Source organism: Schistocerca americana, chromosome 2 (genome assembly GCF_021461395.2).
Source record: "Schistocerca americana isolate TAMUIC-IGC-003095 chromosome 2, iqSchAmer2.1, whole genome shotgun sequence".
Lineage (NCBI taxonomy): Eukaryota > Metazoa > Arthropoda > Insecta > Orthoptera > Acrididae > Schistocerca > Schistocerca americana.
This window is the reverse complement of record NC_060120.1, coordinates 968,658,063-968,676,084: the sequence shown is the minus strand read 5'-3', so window position 1 is coordinate 968,676,084 and position 18,022 is coordinate 968,658,063. Positions and strand designations below refer to the sequence as shown.

The following is an 18,022-nucleotide window of genomic DNA, read 5'->3' as shown; positions in this document are numbered from 1 at the left end:
GACATCTGGAAGACCATGAAAATCCCTGACGACTGGAAAACTGCCCTAATACACCCACTACACAAAAAAGGTGACAAGACTGACCCGAACAACTACAGAGGAATATCCCTACTACCGGTCACATACAAGTTCCCCTCTAAAGCTTTACTGAACAGACTAGAATGCCAGACCGACCACTTGATTGGGGAATACCAAGCAGGCTTCCGTAAAGGGCGGTCTTGTTCGGAACAAATTTGGAACCTGAAAATGATTTTAGAACACAAACAGAACCTGATCATTACCTTTGTTGACTTCAAAAAGGCGTACGACTCTATCGACCGGAAAACTCTCTTCAAAATTCTAGCAGAATACAAAGTGGACAACAAAACACGGGCTATCATAAAGCAAACTTTAACCAACACGACCTCCAAAGTAAAGTTCTGTGGGGAACTATCAGAGCCCTTTGAAATTCGCACAGGTGTCCGACAAGGCGATGGCCTCTCACCTCTCCTTTTCAATCTGGTGTTAGATAAGGTCATAAAAGAATGGGAAACATCACAACAGGGGATAACCTTACGAAACCTACAGATTAAATGCCTGGCTTTTGCAGACGATTTGGCGATTGTCACGAAAGGTATAAAGGAAACAAAAGACGCTATTGAAAAAATGCACGAAATCGCTTCCAAAACTGGACTACAGATCTCTTACGAAAAGACACAGTTTATGAGCACAAAGAAACTCTCATCTCTGAACACAAAGTATGGCACGATTTACAAAACGGCAAACTTCAAATACCTCGGTGAAACACTACAAATGAGTGGACATAACAGAGACTCAAACGAAGAAAGAAAGACTAAACTGGACAAGGCATACAAAGTAGTGTGGAATCATTACAACAAGAAGTCTATCTCACAAAAAGCCAAATTACGCCATTACGACACGGTGGTGCTCCCCGAGGCACTATATGCAGCAGAGACCACACTAATCCTAGGGCATACACGTATCAGACAATTAGAAAAAGTAGAACGGAAAATACTTAGGAAAATATTTGGCGCAACTAACAACAATGGAATATGGATCAAGAAACCTACAGAGGAACTGTACAAACATACGGAGACAATCACAGAAAAGATTAGAAAACGCAGACTACAATTCTATGGACACCTATACAGAATGCCATCACACAGGCTGACCAAACAGATCTTTGACTGGGTAACCACCAGAAACAACAAATGGGTGGCAGAGGTAGAAAACGACCTGAACCAACTCAACATAACAGCAGACACAATAAACGACAGAATAAAGTTCAGAAACATCATTAAGAAAAGTAAACTACATGAGATACAATGTGACAAACGAACAGGCATAAAATGGACCGAAGAACGCAAGCAAGATCACAGCCAGAAGATGAAAGAAATATGGGCAACCAAAAAGGCAATCAAGATGAAGCCGAAGACACAAAGCCGACAAGAAGCATGGACAGAGGACCGGAAACAGAAACACAGCGAGCGAATGAGGGAAGTTTGGGCAGCAAGGAAGGCAGCAAAAGGAACTGGCCATGTAGTTTAGTCCAAATGCGCTCTTTAAGGGCAAAACACTAATAATAATAATAATATATCAAAATAAGTTTTATACTCTTCTCAGGTTCCAAACAGGCGTCTATAAACACGAGTTTCAATAAACACAGACACGAGTTTAGAGTTCTTACACTTAACTTTCACAGTCGCGCTGCGTGTCTTGGGATTAGTCGGTCGTGTGCGACCGTATACGCTCGACAATCTAGTCGGACGATTACCGTTCTATAGGGCGCTCACCGACGGCCTAATGAGGCGCCTAACCAGTAAAGTGTGGCGGGAGTTATGTACTGTTTTGGGGTGATCCTCATACCCTGACTTGTCGCCATTCACTCAGGTTACCGTGAACAAAAACCAGAATGTCACTTTGAAGAACGCTCGTTGAAATCACGGAACTTGCCGGCCCTATTTTCTGATGAGCTAGATTCTGCAATATATACACTGTCCTTCCAAAAAGTCCCGCACTGCTTTTATTCCTTGAATGTAAGCTACGCCAGAGCAGTAAATGCGGTGGCAAGTGTAAACAACACATGTGCATTCGAGCAGTCAGTTATATGCAGGAGGTGTTGAGTAGTGGACGTGCGGCAGTGGGGTGACAACATTATTGTGTCATGAATCGCAGTGGAGCAACATCTCTAAATCAAATTAGGAAGACATTGTCCAGATTGTTTAGAAGAAGAGAGAAGTGTGCAAAGTTTATCCCACATGCCGTATATTGACTCCCGTGCACCAAAAACGACTTGTGGACGTCTGCCGCGACTTGAACGCAAAACGCGGGCCGTTGTTTCCTGTAAAAATTTGTCACAGGTCACAAGACTTGGTGTTGTTGATACAAACCCATCTCAAGAAGACAAAGGGCAGAAATTCACATGAAGGGTCAACGCCTTGATGAAAACCGACATTTAACACAGTGTGACATGCGAGTTCAACGACATCCCAAAGAATGACTTTTCTGGCTGTTCCGCGTTGTTTTACGAACGTTTTTGTAATATATCTGCCTTTACAGTATCATATTCGGCTACAAGAAGCCCTTCCGAGAGCAGCTGAGAAGACAACAGTGGCAAGATGACGTTATATGGTGACAGGTACCGATGACAGATGGTTTCTTCGGTACGTGTGTCGTGGGAAAGACCGCCTAAGTCGTGGTCCTCCTCCACGATTGGCTGCTGCGTTCGGAAGCTGTGCGCCAAAATGATAATCTCCTGTTATTAACGTTAGAAAAACTAAAGAAAGTGCTGTATTTACCTGCACTTCATGTAAAAGCATTTCTCAATAGCAAGCTATCATTCCATTAGTTCAAAAGTGTTAATTTCCAGAATAAACTACAGCTAAACGAAAAGGCAGACGAAGCACTTTGGAGATCTTCGGATCGCACCTAGCTTGGATGGCGGGCGAAGTGGTTCAGCTGTAAGATCAGAGCTGGTTCGGTAGTCTCGGACACCAGAGGTGTTGTTTGTCTTGGTCGGCATCGGTTGGGAACTTAATTAGCAATCTCTGGTTGTTTGGACTCGTAACTAGTCCGACTGCTTAGCTGAATGGTAACGAGTTTGCCATTCATACAGTGGGCCCGGATTCGATTCCCGTGCGGCTTGGAGATTTTCTCCGCTCGTGGACTGGGTATTGTGCCGCCCTCATCATCATTTCATCATCACGACGCTCAAGTTGCAAACTATGCAAATAGGCAGTTCATTGTTTTGTTTATTTTTTATGAGAGTGTGAAGAATTGAAATGATTTATTATTCATAAAGTGGGATATAATTGTGCAGTTTCTCGTATTCTGCTAATAAAAAGTGAGTGGCATACCGTATAAACAACCTAATTGAAAATTTTGTTATTCATACAATATCAGTTCCTCGCTAAGAGTTTATTACAGCCTGAATATAGCGGGTTAACGACGTTTGTGCTCTTTTATGCGCAGGGGACGACAACTGTAGAAGACTGCAGGCTGGTGAACATTAATTAGAACCTATAAATTCCACTCAGGACGGTTGAAGCAAACTGGCACAGCGCCTGTGCTGCAGTCTTAGTACAAATGAGATGAGTGAGACGTCATCTGTGACAGAGGAGGTATGAAGGAGAGGAACTTTCAAGGGAAGGGGTTTATCACATCTACCTGCTTATCACCCTCCGCCTAGCCCTGTCTTTTTCAACTTGTCGTATTCTGTACGTTGTACTCAAGTGTAGACTATGTAGAACGCAGGACAGAAGTGGTACATGTGTCCCTTTATACAATAATTAGGGTGAATTTGGCAGTCTCATACGTATAACTACGGAAAAATTGCTAATTCACTTAGTGATAAAACACGATACAGATCCAAATTTTAGCATATGGTATAATCTAAGAATGCTACACTATATAGCCGCTACTTGTTGTATTATACCATTTATGATATTATCATTTTATTCGAAGTTAAATTGCCATGCTGAAACAATAAATCTTATAAAATGACGCATGTAGATTAGAATACAGAGGACGTGAAGATGGTTCCACACCGATCGATTTTTGATTGTTCGTACTCTAAAATAAAATATCAAGTGTAGACCCTCAGTCAGTTGCAACAAAGCTTTTACATCTATGTGAGTCATGTCGTGAAAACGATTAGCGTTTCGACTGCACATATAAATGGCCCTCATAAAGGTGATGAGATTTTAGCAGTGTTCTTTGTGCTTGCAGGCTACTACACAGGGTGTTTCACAATTCCGATTACAAGTTCCTAGGGGCTGTAGAGCGGATTTAGTAAAGTTCTAGCAAGTAAGCCGTGTCTGTAAGTGTACTGTTTGGACAAAAAATGAGTTTCAACATCAGGTCACTATGAAATCTCCCACTTCACGGTACACACACAAAGTGGGGAAAGGGCACCATAGTCATTAACTGTTGTAATTATATCATATACCAGTCGCGCCTAGCTACAACAATAGCTGGCAGAAACTGGTATGTCCGCAACTAGGAGGGTTGATTGTAATGCTCCACGGACGGGATGCACTCTCTACTTTGAAAAGAACGTCCTCCGTAATGTACAAGAGAATCCGATGGCGTGTACTTGTAACGCTGTCCATGCCATGCACTCCCGTAGAGTACGTAGATCAGACCGCATCGTCTCCGCTGTGTGCGTAGCGTGAAAATTTTGGAAATTTGTGTTATGTTCCTATGGGAGCAAACTGCTGAGGTCATCGGTCCCTAAGCTTCCATACGACAACACACACACCCATGCCCGAGAGAGGACTCTAACCTCCCAAGTGGGCAGCCGCGCGAACTATGGCAAGGCGGCCTAGACCACGCGGGACGCGTAACGTGAAGCGGGAGATGTGAAAGTGATCCCGTCTTCAAACTGTAAGGTAGGCATCTCATTCTGATTTTTGTAAGTTGTCGATGTAAAAGTCAGAAAGACAGCAAGTTATGTTACTGTTAAACAATCTTTGGTCTTGTTGTAGCACGGTTTTTGCCTCTCCGCAGTCTGATACATTCTTAGTTGAAATGTGGTAGGTGATGGATTTATTTAGTAAGGCTGTGCTGATATGTGACTGCATCCGTTAGATGAATGAAGAGTTATTGTAAACGACAGCAACTATGAATACGATGTATATATTGGAGGGCGTAAACAATACAATTTTTAATACGGTTACTAATTTTGAAAAGAAGTAGTTTGAGATAAGACAGCAGCACTGCGCATCTGGTGTGTAGGAATAATTATTGTCAGCTAGTTTACTCGCTCAAAGCTGAGAGAGAGAGCATCCCACTTCCTGGAATCATGCATTAACATATCAGCTGACTAAGCTGTTTGTTTATTATAGAAATTCTCTGTTAACATTGTAGCATTTTCAAATCATTGTTCACTTTGTTAAGCGTAGTATTGTTCAGACCTATGTTTGTGCGCAGACACTGCATTTTTTAATACGTACTTCATTCTAAAATCGTTGTCATTCGAATAGTTACACTCCCCGTCCCAGTGTTTAAAGGTTTATCATTACGCATTGCCACATTGCACCATATGGTATGCAATGGTTTTGATTAGGGTCAGATAACTGTTTTACTTCAGTTGCTCTTTCAATAAAAAAGACGCGTTGTATTCAGACCAGTTACAGTTGAATTCAAATTAGGTTCTGTTTAGCCAAAGGTCAGCATACGACTTTAAATTGGATAACTATTAGTGGGTACATAATTTTGGTAAAATGTAGATTTTTTATAGAGTGGGAGGTAAATTTGGCTTAAATTTCTTACAGAAACATGTAATTGGGAGCTTACAAAACTTATATCACACCCACATGGTACATTTCGAGACCTGGGTTCCTTAACGAAATGTTATCTAGTAAGGCCTCTCCACAACCCCTAAGAGCAGCCTGTAATAAAAATTGTGAAACACCTGGTGTGTGTATATTCATATAGTTCAAAAACAACGGGGTACATCTTACACCAATGGATGTCAGCATGCATAACGTAAGGGGCAGCAAATGAAAACGGAACACCACCCACAAAGAGATCACGGAATGGTTCCACTAAAAAGTAATCACCAGACGTATTAAGGCATTTATTCCAGTGGGAGATGAGACGATCAATTCCTCTTTCGTAGAACGCGGTCGGCCGCTGATGGATACACTATCGCACCCACTCTTACACTTCCTCATCCAACTGAAACCGACATCCATACACATGTTTCTTCAGATCGCCAAAGATATGAGAATCATATGGTGAATGATCACGGCGGTACAGAGAATTTTGCAGTGTTTCCCAACCAAATCGCTGAAGTGTAGTGTAGCATTCGTCCGATACCCACCGCCCGGGCGGGCGTTATCGTGAGACAGCATGATTACATCCAATAGCATTCCTGAGTGTTTAGAGTTTATGGCGCAGTTTATGCAAAGTGTCTCCACAATTCTGTGCTCTGACGCTCCAGGTGACGCTCCGGGAACTTGACGAGCAGAGGGACCCTGCAGTCGAAGGAGGTCATCATGACCTTACTTGAACTTGTGCGAACAGCTCTGGACTACTTTGGCGGTGATAAGTGGGATTTTTCCACTGCTGGCTTTGCCGTTCGACCTCAGGCTCGATGCTGGCGACCTGAAGAAAAATATGGGTGGACATTGGTTTCAGTCGGACGAGGAAGTGCAAGAGTGGATGTTGTGGATCCGTCAGCGACCGACCGTGTTTTACAAACATAATTTGATTGTCTCGTCTCCCATTTGGATCAATGTTTTAACGTTTATGGTGATTACTTTTCAGTGAAAGCATTCCTTGGTTCCGTGTTCATCTGACTGCCCCTCGTATATAAATTACGCAACTTACCATTTCTGAAGTCAGCAACAGACCCTCTGTTCTTGCCCTGTTAAAAGCATACATCAACCGCATGATTTCTCTGTACTATTTCGCTATTCCTTTTATATCAGAACTTTTTTCTTTATTTTGATTTTTCTTTCTCCGTGGTTTTCTCTACCGTTTCGGGAATATTTCTTTACGCCGCCACGACTGCTTCCTCGCCGCAGCCTTTTCAGACTTAACTAATTCTCCATCCCTACTGCTACTGCCCTCGATGTCGACTAACTGCTGAATGTCAACTTCATTCTTCCCCTTCTTTGTTCGTTCGTTACTTGCAGATTAGACTAATTTGGCACAATTTTATCGTAATATTATTCCGCTTCACCTAGAAGCTTCTCAAGAATATTTTCAACGTAGTTACACGATTTTTCAGTGGAGTTTTTCTATTTCAATGTTTTCTCTGCACGAGGATGTATGTGAATTATCACAATGCTACGGATACCAACACACACCAATTCTACAACCAACGTAAGTGAAATGTAACACAAATTGTCATTACCAGTGATCACAACATTGATGCCACCTGTTTTTTTAGAATTTAGGCCGTGGTTGTAAAGCAGGAGATATCTGGTACACAGAACGATAAAAATTGTAAAAAGCAGGTGTAACCAAGCTGCGAAGATCATGTTTTGAGGAATTCCATTATCGACGATCTCTTCATCTCACTTAAAATGTCACTGCGCCACAATCGTTGACGCCATTTTTGCAAGATGATAAGGAGAGTGACAAAGTGAACTGGGAAAAGAAAATGAATGCACACGGAAGCAGTTTAGTGGTGAAATTATTTATTTACAATGTCTGTTGCTAAGTGTTAGCAATAGTGCCTGAGACGAGTGCTGCGTGGGTGTGATGAGTGCTGCTTCTCCGTGGCCCTTCAGGAGGGTTCGCGGCTTTGGCGATGACGCAGCAGGTGGTGCTGTTGCACTTGGTCCTGGTGTTCGTAGTGAGTAAACCGCTGGGCGCCGTACCCCTCGCATTTGCTGGCTTATTCTCCCGTCATCATCTCCATGAACTCTGCAACACACCAGAGAAAACAAATGGAACTCTTATTCTAAAAAAAAAAACTGAATTGCACACAGAAAAAAAGATGTGCTTTGATCCTGGTAACTTACTTTTGGCCCACAAAAACATAATAAATTGTGTGTATACGCAGACCGAAGCGACGAGAAATTCTTTACCAAGGCCCAGATTCGAACCCAGGTCTCGTGCTCACTAGGCAGATGGCTAACCACTACGCCACCCTGGCACAATGGCTCTCTCTGCGCAACCGCAACGACTGGCCTAACACACCTCCCTCGTCAATCAAAATTCCCATTCACGCCTCAGCCCACTTGGTATTCACCCTAAACTCGAACAGCATTGTAGACGCTTTTCTAAAGGCTTTAAGCACTATGGGACTTAACATCTGAGGCCATCAGTCCCCTAGACTTAGAATTACTTGAACCTAACTAACCTAAGGACATCACACACACCCATGCCCAAGGATGGATTCGAACCTGCGACCGTAGCAGCAACGCGGTTCCGGACTGAAGCGCCTAGAACCGCTCGCCCACAGCGGCCAGTCATTGCAGACACTCTCCAACTGTTTTGGAATAGCATCTATGCAACCTACTGAACGCAGAACCCTGCATGAAAGCCAGGCATACATGCTTTAATCAGATGTAACTATATGGTTCCAGAGACATTTTCAAGTCTCAAACGTCTATGATGTATACGGGCAGACTGATGCAATGAGTGAAAATGGAAATTTTAATTGAGGAAGGAGGCGCACTAGGATAGCCCGTCAGCTGTGCAGATCCACTGTGCCAGGGTGCTTTAGTGGTTAGCGCATCTGCCTAGTGAGCAGGAGACGCGGGTCCGAAAAATGGTCCAAATGGCTCTCAGCACTATGGGACTTAACTTCTGAGGTCATCAGTCCCCTAGAACTTAGAACTACTTAAACCTAACTAACCTAAGGACATCACACACATCCATGCCCGAGGCAAGATTCGAACCTGCGACCGTCGCGGTCACGCGGTTCCAGACTGTAGCGCCTAGAACCGCTCGTCCACACCGGCCGGCTCACACTCAGACTAATGTACTTTATAGATAGATTATTTCTCACAATTCTTCGGCCGGCACGGGGATTCGAATCTTGGTTTGGGTGCAAATTTTATACGTCACTTCCGTCTGCATATATACATCACAGATGTTTGTAACTTGAAAATATCTCTGGAACGATATAGTTTCATTTGATTAAAGCACCTCTGCTCGAGTTTCAGGCAGAATCCCTCGTTTCTTTCGATGCAGAGGTGCTGTTCCAGTACAGATGGAAAGACTCTGCAATGCTGTTCGAGCTTAGTGGGGAATAGCAAGCAGGCTGAGGTGTGAATGGAAATTTGGAGTGAGAAGGGAGACGTGCTATGGTAGTCTGTGCAGTTGCGCAAAGTCGCCATTCCAGTGTAGCGTAGTGGTTAGCGCATCTGCCAAGTGAGCGAGGCACCCAGGTTGGAATCCTGGCCTTGCTACAAATTTTAATTCGTGGCTTCAATCTCCATACATACATCGTATCTATTTGAGACTTGAAATGGTCTCTGGAAACATTTGATAAAAAATTGAATTAGAAATAAAATGTTGTCATAATGCCGTGTCTTCTTAACGAAAGAAGCAGAGCACTATAAATTTTCACAATCACTGTAATTTCAGGTGAGCAGTCAAAAGACCATACATGTCAGAATTTATAGGCGTAAAATAGAAAACCAATTGTGAACTTTTTATAATAATTCTATAAAAATAAGTCGAATCTACATCCACAGAAGACGACACATAGGTGTCGAAACACTTCTGGGTAAATAGAAGAAAGAGATTCATCGTGTCGTGCAGAATGCGGAGATCAAAAACTTAACGTTAATTCGCAATACGGGAAAAAGTCAACAGGAGGTACCAACCCTAGAAAGATGATTATCAATATCAGTACCGTAAGTCTCTTTTTGCAGCTTAATTTAATTCTCTCAGATTTATGTCCGTAAAGCTATTACGATGTAGTTGGCAAATAATGAATTTGGCAGCTTGCGGATTTGTAGCCGGACAGAATGTACTGAATATTTCAATCGTGTCAAGTAATATAAAATCCAGCTCAGGTAAGCGTGTAAATTGGGGCTAGTCTCATCCTATAAAAATGCAGGCGAGGGTATATTCAGTGATTACACTCACTAATATTTTACATGAAGGTAATCTTTAGTATCCCTTAAGTTGGTTCAGGAGCCTGCGGATTGGCTAATTTATTTAAAGATCAGTGAATGTGTCGATTAAGTAGAAGATGCAGGATCAAAGTAGCAGGCGTGGTTAATAAATGGAAGATAATCTTAATTCATGTGTAGAAGTTTTGACTCAGAAGTAGGACTGAGATAGTTTCGCAAACTACTGAGGTACCATACATCATAATCATCATTATTAGTGTTCTGCCAAAGGCAGTTTTTCACATGGTAGTTCTCCAGTCTGTCCGGTCTTCTGCCCTCCTCTTCAGGTCCGCATAATTTCCTCTTCCCTTTTGTCGTCTATCATCTTGTATCTCCTTCTTCATCTCAGTCTTCTCCCACAAACCAGTTCTTCCAAAAGCATCTGCTAGCAAGCGCTCCCTTCTCAATGAATGTCCCAACTTTTCTTTTTCCTTTCTCTTATAACCTTCAGCAGACATCTTCTCTCACCAAACCTTTCAAATACTCTTTCATTACTTACGTTTTCAATCTAGCTTATCTTGTCCATTCTCCTCCATATCCACATCTCAAATGCTTCTAACCTTTTTTCATCCTCCCGTCTCAGCGTCCATGTTTCTGCCCCATATAGTGCCACACTCCAGACAAAACATTTGCCTTGCCTTTTCCTTAGACCTTTATCTAATTTGCCACATAAAGACTCCTCTTTCTGATGAATGCCTCCTTCACTATGGCAATTCGAGTTTTCAACTCCTGGTGACATCTCAAGTCTTCAGTTATTGTGCTTCCAAGATATTTAAATGCATTTACTTGGCTAATGATAGCTTTTCCTATTTTAATATTGGACAGTCTGCGTCTTGTACTGATGACCATACTCATTGTTTTTGCTGTGTTTATTTGCATCCCATATTCCACACAAGCTTCATTCAGATCTTTCAGCACGTTATTCACTATCCGCTCACGTTTTGCCACTAATACCATGTCATCAGCAAATCTTATACATTCTACTCTCTCTCCACCAATTCATATTCCTCTTTTCCCACCTAAGCCTCTCGCGATAGTCTCTTCAAGATAAGCGTTAAACAGCAGTGGGGAAAGGCAACAACCTTGTCTAACACCTCGTTCAGTGCTGCTTCCTTCAGACATTCCATTTCCAATCCTTATCCTTACTTTTCTGTGTAAATATAGCTTTGGTATCATTCAGTTTCCTGTACCACTTTTTTCCTTCTTCAGTTTCTACATTTTTTCACTCTCACGGCCCTTCCATCTTTTTCAACCTGTTTTCTGTTATCCATTCTTTCCTGCTACTTTATGGTACTCTAATTCCTAGTATTTCTTCAGCAGCATCCATGAGTCCTTCCCTCATTTTTATCCATTTGTCATTAACACTTTCATCAACACCATACAAATAAGTCAAAAAACAAGTTAGCTGGAAAATGGGCTCATCCATAATTTTTTTGTTCGGAATAACATTTGTTAGCCATCTCGATAGATTATTTGTATACGACTTTCCCATTGGCGATTCAAAACTCATTTCGAAGGGTTACGTAATCAGTCAAAAGAAAGCAGTAGCAATATATAAACGACCATAATGGGACGCGAATTCAGGCGATGATGACGAATAAGAAACTCGTCGAAGTACTGCGACAACACGACTCCACGATTCAGCTGATAACGTGAGACGATTTCACCAATGAAGTATGTCGAAAAAACCTGCATTCCCTATTTCTCTAGAGTGCTTCTACTACATAACCTCTCTGTGGAAAGAAAGTTTCTCTGCTCGAAATACTTAAGATGAGGAGGCACCGCCAGAACCATCCTGAATAGTTACTGAATAAACAAAGTGAAACTTACTCTCTACTTCTTCATATTGTCAGACCTGTGTGTTTCTCCCAGCAGTTTTTTTAAGTAGTAACCTATTGTTACTGCATATGACATTTACTAATTTAGAGCTCTATGAGTGTGAAATATTAATTTTTTGTATTTTTAGCATTAACAATTAATTTCTCTGACGATTATAAATTCTTTGCTGTCTTGTCCCATTATGCAAAAAATTTTCTTTGTCAGTAACGCCAGTAAAAGGAGAATAAATGGAAGCCTAGCTGACAAATAAATAACTAGCGGAACTAGCTGCAAAAGGCTGTGTTTCTCATTGTAATCGAGGTTCGCCAAGTAATCTAGTGAAACCACTACAGGTATTCGTTAATGATTCAACGTACTTGACTGTTTCTGCGGGCAAAAAGCGTTTCCTGTCGAATGTATTCCGACCTTACAAAGGTGAACACAGTGATTCTCTTGAGAGTCGTGGATTCTCACACCAGATTCACGGGTACATCGGCCCGAAACTCTACATCAGTTTGCAAAATGATTTGCATTTGAATAAAATCATTTTAGATGTTAGGCGACGACATTATGGAACATTAAAACCTATATATCCGACTGCTGTTCGGCCGCCCTGAGGAGGAACGATACAAAGACAGTCTGAAGTCATATCTATACTGTTTTAATGCTTTATAATAGCACCAAAACAATCGACGCGTCGTGGAATGGCAGCATCTTTGACAAGTAATTAAAACATCTTGTACCACTGTTTCGAACCTCTCCGCAGCTAAAATTTGGAATTAATATCATCAGCAATGGCGGCTGAAGACTTCCGGTATAAGAAATCATTCTTGTTCCACCATCGGCCTTGTCAATGAAGGCGGAGAAGCGGTCACAGGTTCAGGGCAATATCTTGCTCTTGAGGTGGGAATCTGCCGTAAAATACGGAAGAATCAGCAATGATCAATGGCATGAGGATGCAGAAGGCAATGGAAACCACCATATTGAAGAACATAACATGTATCCACAGGGAATATGGCCTACAAGTGAAAAAGTGTCATGATGATCTCTCGATTAGCAAAAGATTCAGGACTGATCCCCCATTCGGATCTCCGGGAGGGCACTGAAAACAGGGAGGTGACCGTGAGAAAAAGATTGAATAACCAACGGAAGACAATATTCTACGAATTGGAGCGTGGAATGTCAGAAGACTGAACGCGATAGGGAAGCTAGAAAATCTGGACAGGGAAATGCAAAGTCTGAGTCTAGATGTAGTGGGGGGTCAGTGAAGACGAATGTAAGGTAACATCAGCACCAGCAGAAAATGTTGTAATTGGAGTAGGGCATGTTATGAACAGGGAAGTGTAGCAGAGAGCGAGTCACTACAGTTCAGCGATAGAATTATTTTCATCAAGTTAGACGGCAACTAAACCCCAGTAAAAACAATTCAGGGATACAAGTGGACATCACAAGCAGAGGATAAAGAGACAGAGAAAGTATATGAGAATATATAATGTGTAATACAAAATGTATAAAGACATGATAGCCTAAGAATCATGCGTGATTGCAACGCGGTAATAAGAGAACGAATAGAAGAAAGAAGTACGGGAGAATATGGGCTTGGTAGTATGACTAAAAAAAGGAGAAAGACTCATCGAGTTCTGCAATAAGTTTCAGCAGGTAATAGCAAACATAATGTTCAAAAATCAAAAGAGGAGGAGATATACTTGGAAAAGGCCTGAAGATACGGGATACTGGATTGTAAACCGTACGCAGCAGCAGATATAGATTCAGATCACATTTTCGTAATGATGACTGAACTACAAGAGGTTAGTACTAGGGTATCAGTGTGGAACTAAGGGGAATACTAAACTACTAAGGAGTGTCGAGACGCATTTGAAGTTGGGTACTGCAATAAGGAATACCATGGTAGACACTTAAGTTGAAGAGAAGTGGGCATCTCTGATAAGATCAATCGCAGATGTTGAAAAGACAAACACAATTAGTTGAATGGTAACTACGAAGAAACATCGGGTAGCAGATGAAATACTTCAATTTATGGACGATAGGAGGAAGGATAAAAATGGCCAGGGAACGACAAGAATACAGCAAGACAAGTAAAATGGATGCAGGACAAATGCGAAGATATCTAACTTGAAATGATTATCGTAAGGACTGACTCAAAAGTCGGAAGTCAGAACAACCATTTGTGAAATTAAAAGCATGGGTGGCAATAACGAAAGTGCAATGGAAATTCCACTGCCAAAGGCAGAGCGAGCGGGCAGATGAAAAGAGAGCACTGAAGGCCTCTGTAATGGTGAGGAATTGTCTGATGACGTGACAGAAGAAGAAATAGGAGTCGATATGGAGGACATAGCGAATCCAGTATTAGAGTCAGAATTTAAAAGAGCTTTGGAAGACTTGAGATTAAATAAGACAGAAGGGATAGACAAGATTCAGTCGGTATGTCTAAAGTCATTGAGGAAAGTAGCGGCCAAACGAGTTTTTTTGTTGGTGTGTAGACTCAGGATTTTGGACAATTACGCCATAAATTCCGGAGATAGCAAGAGCAGATAAGTGCTAGAACTATTGCACAATCAGCTGAACAGCTCATTCATCCAAGTTGCTGGCAAGAATAATATACCGAAGAATGGAAAAGGAAACTGAAGAAATGTTACATGACTATCAGTTTGGCTTTAGGAGAGATAAAGGCGCCAGAGACGAAGTCTGACATTGCGGTTGATAATGGAAGCAAGACTGAAGAAAAATGAAGATAAGCTTATAGCATCTGTCAACCTGGAAAAAGCTTTCGACAATGTAAAATCGTGCAAGATTCGTAATCCTGAGAAAAATAGGAGTAAGCTGTAGTGAAAGACGCGTAATATAACATATGTACAAGTACCTACAGGAAACAATGAGATTGAAAGACCAAGAACGAAGTCCCTCGGATAAAAAAATTGTGAGACAGTCTTTCGCCACTACTGTTCAAACACTACATCGCAGAAGCAGTGACGAAAATAAAAGGTGAGCAAGAATTACAGGAGCTGTTGTATGGTGCGAACAGCCTAATGAGTACAGAATAGGGATTGAGAATACACCGAAAAAAGACGAAGGCAATGAGAAGTAGCAGAAATGAGAAAATCGAGAAGCTTAAAATAAAAATCACGAAGCAGAGGAAGTTACGGAATTCTGTTACCTTCGAAGCAAAATTGACCATGACGAACGAAGTGAATAGGACATAAATAGCAGACTAGGACAAACAAAGAGGGTTTTCCTGGCCAAAAGAAGCCTACTAGTTTTCATAATATCAAACATATGCCTCAATTTGACACGAAGATATTTCTGAGACTAGGTTTGGAGCACCAGATTATATAGTAGTGTATCATGGACTGTGGTAAATGCGGAAAAGAAGAAAATCGAAGCATTTGTGATGTGGTACTACAGAAGAATGTTGAAGATTAGGTGGGCTGATAAAAGAAAGGAATGAGGAATTTCACTGTAGAGTCGACGAAGGAACGAACATATGGAAAACACTGACAAGAAGAGGAGACAGGATGACAGCACATGTGTTAAGACACCAAGTAAAAGCTTCTATCGTACTAGAGGGAGCTTCAGAGGGCAAACGGTGCAGGAAAGACAGACATTGGAATACACCCAACAAATAACTTAGGACGTAGGGTGCAAGTGGTACACCGAAATGAAGAGGTTGGCGCTGGAAAAAAAAAAAAAAAAAAAAATTCTTGGCTGGCGGCTGGCCGCAAGAAACCAATCAGAAGACTGATAAAAAAGAAAGAAAGCGACACCATCTAACACCCAGAAGGATTTTACTCATATCGGTAATGGCTGTGATAGCCCGCACTTCTATGATTTTCTGTACTGATGGAGAAGCGTATCTGATGGCTCGTATTGTTCAGTACGAAGAGAAGGTGAGGGAGTGTTATCTCCAAGGGCGCTCACCGTCGAAGTCGACGGTGCCGGAGCCGTCGGTATCAATCTCGGCGATGATGCCGTCCAGGTCTTCTGGTCCCAGCTTGTCGTCCAGCGCCGCCAGGATTTCTCGCAGCGTCCCCGTCGTGATGTAGCCGTTCCCTGCGCAAGAAACGCACACGCGTAACGAAATACAGTCGACACGCTCGTGCTTTCAAATAACGTCGGGGTGACAAAGGGTAGACACGACAGAGACATTCCCTCAACTCCCGTTAAATATTACGTTCATTTTCTCCATGTGGGGTACCACAGCACTAAGCTTGTTGAAGGACGTACTGACGTAATCCACCTCGGCTGTTTTTCACAAGTATTCACTTTACCACATGTTACAAAATTGGCCAATTGGGGCATTAAGAGTCATTTTCAACGATAGTAGGTGACACCTACTACCCTTGAAGATGACCTATAGGGCCGATACTGGCCAAAAGTGAATACCTGTCAAAAATTGGCGAGGTAGAATACTCCAGTGTGTCTTAACCAATATTACGTTGCTAGCCTTAATTTCTTTTTATGCTTTTATTTCTACTCTGGCGCCCATTTAGTCAGCTAAAATGTAAGTAACTTACATGCAGAACAAAACATAAATTGATGATAGTTTAAGAAAGGGCTTCAGAAGCTTGCTGTTAATTGACATGCTTGCAAACAGTGAAAAAAGGTTTTTAAATTTAAAGGAAAAGATGGAATAACAAAATAACAACACTAATGTTTAGCAACGGTGTTTTGACACAAATGTAAATGAAGATACAAGTACACGTTTAACAAAAGTGCTTGACATGCAGTGAAAAATTTTACAGAGTAGCTCAACAGAGTTGATTATTTTGGCACCACAAGTTTGTGCAATAAAACAGGAAGACCAGCAGAGATAAAAATGTTCAGCACCTAAGTTGAGATACATACACATATAAAATACATTATTATGAACGTGAAACAACCAGTGCTGCATTAGTAACACAAAGATACTTTGACAGCTTGCAAAAATGTACAAAGCTCTTCATTATACGCGGGGAATACCCAAAGAAAGAGAAATGGCAGCATTCGCAGGAAAATCTACTTTCAGCGTACGTAATTGTTGCAAAAACGATTGTTTGAGTCTCTCCCATTTTGCACATTCGATGTGATTGAAGTCAACTTATGTAGTGTACGCAGTCACAGGCCACAGTTGGAAAAATTTCTTTGTGATAAAGATGTTTTGGAAATCTGTCGAGGTTGAAACTCATACGGTAGAAGGAGGATATCAACCATCTGGGTAGGCGAACATCGTGAAACGGGGTCTATGTGAAATAACAGGCTGAACATAGGCATAATATCATCAGTCCCTGAAGAACTAAGATATGTTCCAGTCCTTTTGACACTGCTGAAAAGCAACGATGCAGTTCAGAAGGAGAAAGTCTCAGGTCGATCAGTTTTCCAGATTTTCTGGTTTCTGTAAGAAGAATTCTGACTACTTCATTATGAATGTTACCACAACGGAGGGATGTGACGCAGTGGTTGGCACACTGGACTCGCATTCGGCAGGACCACGGCTCAAATCCGCGTCCGGCCGTCCAGATTTAGGTTTCCTGTGATTTCCTCAAGTCGCTACAGGCAGGTTCCCGGATGGTTCCTTTGAAATGGCAGGGCCGATTTCATTCCCCATCCTTGAGACGATCCGAACTTGTGCTCCGTCTCTAATGACCTCAATGTCGACGGACGTTAAAGCCAGTTTTCTTTCAATGAAGCCACGGTGAGATTTAACCCACAGGAATTATGTCGTTTGTCTCTAGATTTGACACTGGAGACACTGACAAATGATTGCCGAAATTACAGTTCTGGGTTTTGAATTCCACTTCTTATGCCTTAGAGGTTTAAAACTTACGTAGAATCGGGTAGAATGACGACCTTGGAAAGCTGAAGCGAGCTGACATGTTTTAAGCTTCCACAGAAAAAAACTAAGTTTCTTTCTGCAGTAGAAACAATTTTGAGACTTGTGTACAGGGAAAGGCACACTCACATTTTTTCTCTTTTTTTAGTTTGGAGCCTTCGGTATACTCGTATATGTGCAAAAAGTCCGACCTTTAAAAGTGTGACACTAGAAAGAATAGCAAATAATAAAATTTTACTTATTTTGCGTATTCATCATATTAGGAAAATTACAGTAAATGATTTAGAGGGTATAA

The 18,022-nt window shown here is 41.7% G+C and overlaps 1 protein-coding gene across 2 annotated transcripts in view; it reads right to left on the bottom strand.

The window, feature by feature from the left end:
* Positions 1-7,632: 7,632 nt before the first annotated feature.
* Positions 7,633-18,022, bottom strand: part of LOC124596233 (troponin C) — a 57,794-nt gene continuing 47,404 nt past the window's right edge. For both annotated transcript variants that reach the window (XM_047135297.1, XM_047135295.1), the window contains 2 exons: positions 15,837-15,968; positions 7,633-7,878 (listed from right to left, as the gene is read on the bottom strand). In XM_047135297.1, coding sequence (XP_046991253.1) covers positions 7,850-7,878; positions 15,837-15,968 — 161 coding nt within the window. In that variant the 3' untranslated portion in view covers positions 7,633-7,849. The remainder of the gene's footprint in view (positions 7,879-15,836; positions 15,969-18,022) is intronic.